Raw genomic sequence first — 11,545 nt, 5'->3', positions numbered from 1 at the left:
TTACAATCTACATACCACACAGACTATGCTGACAGCTTGTGCCACACGCTCTCAAAGAAACTGCGAAATCACCTGATCAACATCCTCTACAGCAAACAGGGAAAGATTAAGAATGAGCTCTCAAAAATGGATACTCTCATAAAAAACCAACCTTCCACACAAACTTCCTCGTGGCTGGATTTTACTAAAACTAGACAAGCCATTTACAACGCACACTTTGCTTCTCTACAAAAGAAAAAGGACACTAAACTTTCTAAACTACTACATGCTACAAGGGGCCACAGCAATGGTTCCCTCAACCCACCTAGCAATATTGTTAATCTATCCAACTATACTCTCAGCCCAGCAGAAGCTGCTGTCCTATCTCGGGGCCTCTCCTTCTGCCCCTCCACCCCCACGAACATGATACAGTTCTGTGGTGACCTAGAATCCTATTTTCGACGTCTCCGACTCAAGGAATATTTCCAAAATACCTCTGAACAACATACTAATCCACAGAGGCCTCCCTACCAACACTACAAAAAGAAGGATTCTAGGTAGACTCCTCCTGAAGGTCGAAACAACAGACTGGATTTCTACATAGAGTGCTTCCACCGACGTGCACGGGCTGAAATTGTGGAAAAGCAGCATCACTTGCCCCATAACCTCAGCCGTGCGGAACACAATGCCATCCACAGCCTCAAAAACAACTCTGACATCATAATCAAAAAGGCTGACAAAGGAGGTGCTGTTGTCATCATGAATGGGTCGGAATATGAACAAGAGGCTGCTCGGCAGCTCTCCAACACCACTTTCTACAAGCCATTACACTATGATCCCACGGAGAGTTACCAAAAGCAACTACAGCATTTGCTCAAGAAACTTCCTGAAAAAGCACAAGATCAAATCCGCCCCGACCTGGGATATTCTATCTACTACCCAAGATCCATAAACCTGGAAATCCTGGGCGCCCCATCATCTCAGGCATTGGCACCCTGACAGCAGGATTGTCTGGCTATGTAGACTCCCTCCTCAGGCCCTAGGCTACCAGCACTCCCAGCTACCTTCGAGACACCACTGACTTCCTGAGGAAACTTCAATCCATCGGCGATCTTCCTGATAACACCATCCTGGCCACTATGGATGTAGAAGCCCTCTACACCAACATTTCACACAAAGATGGACTACAAGCCGTCAAGAACACTATCCCAGATAATGTCACGGCTAACCTGGTGGCTGAACTTTGTGACTTTGTCCTTACCCACAACTATTTTACATTTGCGGACAATGTATACCTTCAGATCAGTGGCACTGCTATGGGTACCCGCATGGCCCCACAGTATGCCAACATTTTTATGGCTGATTTAGAACAACGCTTCCTCAGCTCTCGTCCCCTAAAGCCCCTACTCTACTTGCGCTATATTGATGACATCTTCATCATCTGGACCCATGGAAAAGAAGCCCTTGAGGAATTCCACCATGATTTCAACAATTTCCATCCCAACATCAACCTCAGCCTGGTCAGTCCACACAAGAGATCCACTTCCTGGACACTACAGTGCTAATAAACAATGGTCACACAAACACCACCCTATACCGGAAACCTACTGACCACTATTCCTACCTGCATGCCTCCAGCTTTCACCCTGACCACACCACACGATCCATCGTCTACAGCCAAGCTCTGCGATACAACCGCATTTGCTCCAACCCCTCAGACAGAGACAAACACCTACAAGATCTCTATCAAGCTTTCTTACAACTACAGTACCCACCTGTGGAAGTGAAGAAACAGATCGATAGAGCCAGAAGAGTTCCCAGAAATCACCTGCTACAGGATAGGCCTAACAAAGAAAATAACAGAATGCCACTAGCCATCACCTTCAGCCCCCAACTAAAACCCCTCCAACGCATTATTAAGGATCTACAACCTATCCTGAAGGATGACCCAACACTCTCACAAATCTTGGGAGACAGGCCAGTCCTTGCCTACAGACAGCCCCGCAACCTGAAGCAAATACTCACCAACAACCACATACCACACAACAGAACCACTAGCCCAGGAACCTATCCTTGCAACAAAGCCCGTTGCCAGCTGTGCCCACATATCTATTCAGGGGACACCATCACAGGGCCTAATAACATCAGCCACACTATCAGAGGCTCATTCACCTGCACATCCACCAATGTGATATATGCCATCATGTGCCAGCAATGCCCCTCTGCCATTTACATTGGTCAAACTGGACAGTCTCTACGTAAAAGAATAAATGGACACAAATCAGATGTCAAGAATTATAACATTCATAAACCAGTCGGAGAACACTTCAATCTCTCTGGTCACGCAATCACAGACATGAAGGTCACTATCTTACAACAAAAAAACTTCAAATCCAGACTCCAGCGAGAAACTGCTGAATTGGAATTCATTTGCAAATTGGATATTATTAATTTAGGCTTAAATAGAGACTGGGAGTGGCTAAGTCATTATGCAAGGTAGCCTATTTCTCCTTGCTTTTTCCTACCCCCCCCCCCAGACGTTCTGGTTAAACTTGGATTTAAACTTGGAGAGTGGTCAGTTTGGATGAGCTATTGCCAGCAGGAGAGTGAGTTTGTGTGTGTGTGTGTGTGTGTATGCCCCCGGGGGAGGGGGGGGTGAGAAAGCCTAGATCTGTGCTGGAAATGACCCACCTTGATTACCATGCACATTGTGAAGAGACTGGTCACTTTGGATGGGCTATTACCAGCAGGAGAGTGAGTTTGTGTGTGGGGGGGGGGGGAGGCGGAGGGTGAGAAAACCTGGATTTGTGCTGGAAATGGCCCATCTTGATGATCACTTTAGATAAGCTATTACCAGCAGGACAGTGGGGTGGGAGGGGGTATTGTTTCATGGTCTCTGTGTGTATATAATGTCTACTGCAGTTTCCACGGTATGCATCTGATGAAGTGAGCTGTAGCTCACGAAAGCTCATGCTCAAATAAATTGGTTAATCTCTAAGGTGCCACAAGTACTCCTTTTCTTTTTGCAAAGACAGACTAACACGGCTGTTACTCTGAAACATTTCACAGTGATATTAATCCCAGTTTCCCAGTGATATAACACATGACCCCCTTTAGCTGCTGTCCATGACTTTGCTGGAGCATGGAGGGGGAATACAGGTGCAGTTAGAATCATAGAAGATTAGGGTTGGAAGAGACCTCAGGAGGTCATCCACTCCAACCCCCTGCTCAAAGCAGAACCAACCCCAACTAAATCATCCCAGCCAGGGCTTTGTTAAACTGGGCCTTAAAAACCTCTAAGGATGGAGATTCCACCACCTCCCTAGCTAACCCATTTCAGTGCTTCACCACCCTCCTAATATCCAACCTAGACCTCCCCCACTGCAACTTGAGACCATGGCTCCTTGTTCTGTCATCTGCTACCCCTGAGAACAACCGAGTTCCATCCTCTTTGGAACCCCCCTTCAGGTAGTTGAAGGCTGTTATCAAATCCCCCCCACTCTTCTCTTCTGCAGACTAAATAAGCCCAGTTCCCTCAGCCGCTCCTCATAAGTCATGTGTCCCAGCCCCCTGATCATTTTCATTGCCCTCCGTTGGACTCTCTCCAATTTGTCCACATCCCTTCTGTAGTGGGGGGCCCAAAACTCCAGATGTGGTCTCACCAGTGCCGAATAGGGGGAAATAATCACTTTCCTCGGTCTGCTGTCAATGCTCCTACCAATGCAGCCCAATATGCCATTAGCCTTCTTGGCAACAAGGGCACACTGCTGACTCGTATCCAGCTTCTCGTCCACTGTAACCCCCAGGTCCTTTTCTGCAGAACTGCCGCTTAGCTAGTCGGTCCCCAGCCTGTGGTGGTGCCTGGGACTCTTCCATCCTAAGTGCAGGACTCTGCACTTGTCCTTGTTGAACTTCATCAGATTTCTTTTGGCACAATCCTCCAATTTGTCTTCGTCACTCTGGACCCTATCCCTACCCTCCCGCGTATCTACCACTCCCCCCAGCTTAGTGTCATCTGCGAACTTGCTGAGGGTGCAATCCACCCCATCCTCCAGATCAGTAATGAAGATGTTGAACAAAACCACTTGCCCTGAGGTGTGGCACCCTGGCCCTAACAGACATTGCTTGCCAAAGCTGCAATTCCCCTGCAGGTGGCAGTAATAGGCTTAGGTCTTTTGGGGGGAACTACACTTCCCAGAAGCCTTTGTTCCTAAAGACCTCTGCAGCCGTTTTACTTATCTACCTCTCTGTGCCTGTTATTTGTGGTAAAATAATTAAGTCTAATAGACTAGCTTTTTATGGGGCACAACCCCGTGAAGCAGAAGTCAGGGGCAGGGTAAACCAAAAGGGGTGAATTGTGGGTGTGGGTGGGTACCCTGAGAATTAGCAGGCGTTTACATTAGATACCTATACTTAAGGGTCCTGAAAGCCTGTTTCTGGGGAAGACGTGTCCGCGCCTGCGCAGGAGCTGTGTCGGCGCTTGCGCAGTGGCTCTATCGGAGCTCGGCGGTGCTGGCTGCGTGAGGGGGACGCGCCATGGATGACGAGGAGGAGACCTACCGGCTCTGGAAGATCCGCAAGACCATCATGCAGGTGCGGGGCTCGGACTCCTGGGTTCTATCCCTGGGGGCGGGAGCCCGGACTCCTGGGTTCTATCCCTGGTGGCTGGTGGGGGGCGGGAGCCCGGACTCCTGGGTTCTATCCCTGGGTGGGGGCGGGAGCCCGGACTCCTGGGTTCTATGCCTGGTGGCTGGTGAGGGGCGGGAGCCCGGACTCCTGGGTTCTATCCCTGGGTGGGGGCGGGAGCCCGGACTCCTGGGTTCTATCCCTGGGTGGGGGCGGGAGCCCGGACTCCTGGGTTCTATCCCTGGTGGCTGGTGGGGGGCGGGAGCCCGGACTCCTGGGTTCTATGCCTGGTGGCTGGTGAGGGGCGGGAGCCCGGACTCCTGGGTTCTATCCCTGGGTGGGGGCGGGAGCCCGGACTCCTGGGTTCTATCCCTGGGGGCTGGTGAGGGGCGGGAGCCCGGACTCCTGGGTTCTATCCCTGGGTGGGGGCGGGAGCCCGGACTCCTGGGTTCTATGCCTGGTGGCTGGTGAGGGGCGGGAGCCCGGACTCCTGGGTTCTATCCCTGGGGGCTGGTGAGGGGCGGGAGCCCGGACTCCTGGGTTCTATCCCTGGGTGGGGGCGGGAGCCCGGACTCCTGGGTTCTATCCCTGGGGGCTGGTGAGGGGCGGGAGCCCGGACTCCTGGGTTCTATCCCTGGGTGGGGGCGGGAGCCCGGACTCCTGGGTTCTATCCCTGGGGGCGGACTCCTGGGTTCTGGCCTGCTCCACACTCTCTGGGTGACTTCAGCTGAATCCTTCCCCATCTTTGTGCTTCAGCTTCCCCATCTGTAAAATGGGTGCAGTGGTATTACCCTGCTCTGCTGGGGGACTGGATTTATTACTGTCTGGTAAAGAATTTGGAGACCCTCAGATGCCAGGTACCAGGCAGGGGCAGAGTGAAAACACGCAATGACTATTCTTGACTGACTCCTGTGAAAGAGAAGGGTAAAGCACCAGGAGCTATCAAAGGTCTTAGCTGTATTCTGGAATCTGTTGTTGGGGCCTTCTCTTTCTAGAAGACGTTTTCTCACACAGGTAGGGCAGGAGAGAGGCGTGACGATGGTTAACAATATTAAACATTTATATTGCTGTCGTGCCTCAACACCACAAGTAGGTTAGGCCCTGTTGTGCTTGATGCTGTACAGACATGATAGATTAGCTCCTGCCCCAAACAGCCTAAAATCTAAAGACCAGTGATGCAGTGGAAGCTGTCAAATAATCTTTGTCCAGGCTCTGGAAGTGGGAAGAATATGGGCTAGGGAGGCTTTGCTGGATGGGAAATTGGGTGGGTCACATGGGGACTGTAAAGCTGCATTTATGTCTTATATGCATCATGAGTAAATGGGAATATTGTCCTCAGCTCTGTCACGATCGGGGCTATCTGGTGACCCAGGATGAATTGGATCAGACCTTGGAAGAGTTTAAAGCCCAATTTGGCGATAAGCCCAGTGAAGGGAGACCACGGCGGACTGACCTTACAGTGCTGGTGGCCCATAATGATGATCCCACAGATCAGATGTTTGTCTTCTTCCCTGGTGAGTGTGGGGCTGTTACTCTCTATGATGAACTGAGGAGTCTCAGTAAAGTTATAGGCATGAACCTCATTCTAGACTGGTGCTGGCTGCTCAGACTGTATGCAGCGCCAGCATAGAACTGATTCTTCTGCCTGGCACTTAACTAGCTGAGAGAAACTGAATGGAGGGGGTGGCTTAGCTTTTTGAGAATCAGTTCTGAAGTGCCTAGGCTTCCAGGAACAAATCCTGGGTTGGATGATCCAAGGTAGATCAGTTCAGCACCATTCAACGTGCTACTTACTGTGTGGATATCTCAGAGGGCCAGCTCACCCCTAGAAAAATCCTGGTAGTAGTTGATTCCAGCCAGCATTTGGATAACTGCATCAGAGGTCCAATTTTGTTGGCTTTACTCAGGGCAAAACACCTCCTGAAGCCTTTGAGCGTTTTGGCCAAGTACATACTGAATAGGCTGAGTTCTGCAGGCTACAATCCCGACAGATTTACAGAAGGATTTTTTGGCCACTTGGCTATGCACCTGCTCTCTGTCATACATTCTTTTTCTTGATGTAGCCTAGCACAGTCTGTAACATCTGGATAGATATCTCTGAACCAACTAGTTTGTAGTGAAAACAGGTCTATTCTCTGAAGGCCCAGCTGCAATGCTGTGGTGAATCGTTTTGCACTTCCAGAAACTGCAGGTGCAATGTACTACCTGTGCTCAGAATAGTAGCAGTGTCTCGTGCCGAAGGGGAGGCTATTAGAAACCCAGGAGAGGAATATAGGTGCATTAGTATTATTCTGCAGACCAGCTGCAGAATAAAGATAAATAAAATGTAGATCTTTCATGACAACCAGGAGTTGGATCATGTGGCTTATTTGTTCCTCAGAGGAGCCCAAGGTTGGGATAAAGACAATCAAGATGTACTGCCAGAGAATGCAGGAAGAGAACATCACCAGAGCTTTGATTGTGGTGCAGCAGGGCATGACTCCCTCAGCGAAGCAGGTAGGTGGTGATCCTGCATGAGGGCTGGTTGGGAGTTTATAAGATGGGGACTGAGAGTTCATAGGATGCACACTTGTATGCCTCTGGGGTTTTTTGGTACCAAATGCACAGTGCTCCGTGCCCTGTAGATTAAACTTTTTGCTTAACTTTGTTCTCTTTAAAACAATGCGTGACCATGCCCATCACACGTGTGCACTTGCAGACAGTGCAGAACCCGCAGGTAATAGGGCACATGAGCATTGTAGGACAGTCTTAACACCCATCTGCTAAGGCAGAACTTGTTTAGGTCATGTGTTCTCAATAGGAGCTACCTGCACACACAGCTGTGCAACACGACCAGAACTCTTACCTGGCTTTCAGGGGACTGAGTTTAGCTACATTTAAAGTGTTAACAGAGTTTAAGGTTACCCTCGCAAAAAAGTTTTTTGTTGATGAATTATTAGTACCTATATATTACAGCAATGGGCACGAGAGAGTAAGACACATTCCTTGCACCAAAGATGTTATAGTCTTGGGTGGACAAGACTAAGAGTAGTTTACAAAAGGGGAAGAGATTGTGGTGAAGAAAAGCAGGCTGGAGTGATTGGGAGTAAGAATAAACAAGGATGGAGAAATAAGGCCTCAAACTTGATGAAGGAAGGGAATGGTATGCTTGAGCGATGGGCAAAGAGAGACGGGGGCAGGAGAAGTGAGCTAAGGGGATGTTGGAAAGAAAGGAAGAGGTGATTGTGTATTTAGCATCTTGGCTAAGAGATCCACTCTCCCCTTGATTTATGTATAGATATGATTGATGTTACTGTGGGTAATACACTGGCTGTAGTGTTTGGTGCTCATTAATGTTCAGTTCTGACTAGGCAGGATCACGTTGGACTAATGTGTGCTGGGGCCCCTTCTTCTATGCTGAAGTTTAAAATCCTTTTGGTTTTTCTTTCAGTCATTGGTGGACATGGCTCCCAAATACATCCTGGAACAATTCCTGCAGCAGGAGCTGCTGATCAACATCACAGAGCATGAGGTGAGTTGGATGCTTGGGGAGCATGAAGTGAGTGCAGGATAGTTGGCTTTTACTCTGGACTATCTGGATGTAAATCAACCCCTTGAAATTCTTTTCCTGTGTATTTTGTGTTGCTGGGTGGTGGGCCACAGATAGTCATTCTAGTCTCCCTTGCCACTGTGTACAAGCCATCGTCATCACAGGAAGTAACTGTTCTCTCCTCCTTTCTGATCTCAGCCTGTCTAGATCTGACTCCGCTTTTGTGTTTACAGTTGGTTCCAGAGCATGTGGTCATGACAAAGGAAGAAGTAACTGAATTACTAGCCAGATAGTATCCTTTCGTTTGCTCCAAATGTCAGTCCTTCCCCTACCAGCATGGAAGTGATTCACTCACTTTGTGCTGGAAATGGCTAGACCTCTGATGGGTACAACAGGCGGTTATGTGCTCTGTTGGCCTTGCCCCCTGCTGGGATAAAGCAGGGCTGGATGATAACCCTTCTGGTGGCAGGTTTTCCTTCACTGTGTTTCCCAGCAAACTGAGAGAGAACCAGCTCCCCAGGATACAGGCTGGAGATCCCGTGGCCAGATACTTCGGAATAAAGCGTGGGCAGGTAAGGAGCAAAGCAGGGTGACAGAGGTAGCTCCTGGGGAAGAGCATCGAGACAGAGCCTCTTGAAAGCTCTGTCTTTAAGGCCTGATGGTCTATAAATAAGCACCATGGGTCTCATAACTAGTACCAAATATGGGGTCCCTGCCTCCTTCATGTATAACCCCCAGTGTGGGTAGTGGAAGCTGCACAGAGTAACTGCAGGATTTGGTCCTCCATACCTCCTCCTACCTGTTATGTTAAGAGTTTTGGGGCACGGTTCTTATCGAGTTCCTTGGGTGTTACACACCCAGGATTGGGTCTTCAGGTAGCTCTGCGGGTCCCTCATCCAGAAAGAATTTCCTCCCCAGGAGAACTTGCACCTGAATGAGGAATCTTCATTGCCTTTGGGATGGGAGCTGATCTTGTGCTATTCAGATGTCACCCCTTTCTCTACTAAAGGGTGCTATGCTGGTGCGCATCATAAGAACCCCCTCCGATAGAGAGCTGTGGCAGGGTTCTGATTCAGTGTGTGTTTTCCTCCCCCTTGTCACTTAAAAAGCTTCTTTCAGAGCTTCTGCATTTCTACCCTAATCTGGCTGAGCTGTCCCCAGCCATCCCTGCACTGTGTAAATGGTACAGCACCCTCACATGGAGCATTGCTGGGGGTCAAGGATCGCTTTTTAGATCACCTGCTGGGCTTTACACCCTTGGTGTTGGTGTGGAGTGGCTGATTAAACTCACTCATTCATGCTTCACAAGCACATCTATGTAATCTGTCCCCTGCATGTCATGCCAAGCACATTGTACTTGTCCCCTAGCTATGGGCAGCTGTCTGACTGGTTTCCTCCCTCAGTGCTGAGGATCAAGCACTCTACACCCTCCTCTCCAGAGGCTGAACGCTTCTGCCTCTTCATTGGGCACCTGAGCCAATCCCTGTAGCGGGGAGCCCTGCCAGGTGAAATTCAGAGTTGCTTTTCATTGCTTGTAAACTGTTTTTGTTGCCTTTGCAGGTGGTCAAGATCATAAGACCTAGTGAGACTGCAGGGCGATACATCACCTACCGACTGGTTCAGTAGTCTGTGCTGTACATCAGGTAACGTTGCGGCATCTCTCTGATGGGAGTGCCTAGCTGTGATATGGTTGAACAGTGTCAGAAATGAATGCTGTAACTTCACTTCACATTAGCACTTATAAAGTGGAGATGTTTTCAGCTGAACTGGACAAAACTCCAAATGGGCCCTGGAGGAGAGTTCCCTGCAGTGTATTGAAGGATGGAGTAAAAATGGGACCTAATGTGCATGCTCGTTATAAACCTCTCCTTGCAAAATATATTCCACATCTGGTTAGTGAAAGGGCATTTGCCATTGTGAAGTCAGAGGGTGGCTTCAGTTTGAGGTGGGGCTGGATGTGAAGCTCTTGGTGCAGGACAGAGTCTGTGCGGCAGCTTGGTGGAAGTGCAGGGGTTAGATGATGTGTCTGAACTAAAAGATGATCTTTCTCTTGAGAGAAATTCCAGATTCTCTTTCTTCCAGGTATGGAAGAGGAGTCCTGTGTTATCTGATCTACGCCCTGTCGGCTCTATGGGTTGGCTGTCCTCTTAAATCCAGATCCTTGAATCTGATTTCAAGTTATATCCCTATTGCAGGGAGTTAGCTCTTCCTTTGCACTCACTGACCTCTCTCTCTCCCTGGAGGCCTCCTGACTGGACTGAAGCTCAATGCCATGGGCTATTTAATTTAATTTTGAATGGAATTTTATTTTAATAAAAGTTTGTGCTACACAGGTTCTCACTGGTGCGGTGTTTCTCCAACTTCCCTTGCAGCAGAGCCTCCCGACGCCTGCTGTCCCAGACTTCCCTTCTGGGAACATCTTGAGCCAGTAAGCGCTCTGATGAGGTCTGCTCCCAATGCCCTGAGCCGTAGCTCTCACACCTGTGTTCATTAGCTAGCTGGACTTTCCCTGCACGGCTCTGGCAATACTTCAGCTGCTCTGTTTGAGCTGAGCCTGACCGTGGACAAGTATCCAAGCTGTGTTAACAGGAGCCCGTCTCAACACGGAGTCTCCATAAAGCCCATAGAGACAGACTGCTGCTTCCCTCTGCCCCAGCCTCACCACTGACGTGGAACGCCCTGCTTTCCCAGATGGCTGTGTGGGTTGAGTTCTGGTATGCATGGGAGTGTTCCAATGCGGTCTCATCCTCTAGCTCAGTGGGTCTCAAACTTTTTTTTTTCCTGCGGATCACTTGAAAATTGCTGAGGGTCTCAGAGGGCCACTTAATGATCTTTCCAAACGTTGTTTGTACCATTAGCTAACAATTGTAAAGCGCTTTGGATAAAAGCGCTATATAAAAACTTTTTTTGTTCTACAAATAAAAGCACACAACTCATATTTTCACCTTTCTAATGCGATGGATGTGCCCTCTCTCCCCTGTCGCGGCAGCCCCCGAGCTGGGGGTTGGGAAGGAGTGGGGGTTCTCTCCCCTGTTGCGGCAGCCCCCGAGCTGGGGTTGGGAAGGAGTGGGGGTTCTCTCCCTGGCAGCCCCCGAGCTGGGGTTGGGAAGGAGTGGGGGTTCTCTCCCTGGCAGCCCCCGAGCTGGGGAAAGTCACCACTTTCTCTGGCTGCCGCAGCCCTGCGCATCCCAAATTCCTCCCATCCCCTCTTCTCACCCCACTGCCCCCTCCCACCTACCTCCTTTCCCCCGCCCAGGCCACCACCTCACCTTACATATGCGTCTTCTCCAAGGTCCAGGCACCTAGTTAGTGGAGCTGTGCTAATTAGGTGGGTGGCCCTTCATTCTATTGAGTGCAGCCACCTTAGGGGGAACTGTCCGCGGACCACCTGAATGAGCTCGCAGACTGCTG

General features: G+C 49.7%; 1 protein-coding gene across 3 annotated transcripts; it reads left to right on the top strand.

Moving 5' to 3' along the window:
• Positions 1-4,444: 4,444 nt before the first annotated feature.
• POLR2E (RNA polymerase II, I and III subunit E) lies at positions 4,445-11,083 on the top strand. Of its 3 annotated transcripts, none has more exons than XM_073324322.2 (8): positions 4,445-4,572; positions 5,945-6,119; positions 6,986-7,101; positions 8,036-8,116; positions 8,368-8,426; positions 8,628-8,706; positions 9,695-9,777; positions 10,507-11,083. In XM_073324322.2, the coding sequence occupies exons 1-7, from the start codon at positions 4,516-4,518 to the stop codon at positions 9,758-9,760; spliced, it is 633 nt and encodes a 210-aa protein (XP_073180423.1). In that variant the 5' UTR covers positions 4,445-4,515; the 3' UTR covers positions 9,761-9,777; positions 10,507-11,083. The 3 variants fall into 3 exon arrangements, with proteins under 3 accessions (XP_073180423.1, XP_073180424.1, XP_073180422.1); XM_073324323.2 differs by having other exon boundaries at positions 10,468-11,083; XM_073324321.2 differs by lacking the exon at positions 10,507-11,083 and adding an exon at positions 10,217-10,464 and having other exon boundaries at positions 4,446-4,572.
• The last annotated feature ends 462 nt before the right edge of the window (positions 11,084-11,545 follow it).

Source organism: Lepidochelys kempii, chromosome 25, assembly GCF_965140285.1.
Source record: "Lepidochelys kempii isolate rLepKem1 chromosome 25, rLepKem1.hap1, whole genome shotgun sequence".
Taxonomy (NCBI): Eukaryota; Metazoa; Chordata; order Testudines; family Cheloniidae; genus Lepidochelys; species Lepidochelys kempii.
The sequence above is the reverse complement of the archived record's forward strand: the minus strand, read 5'-3'. Positions and strand labels throughout refer to the sequence as shown.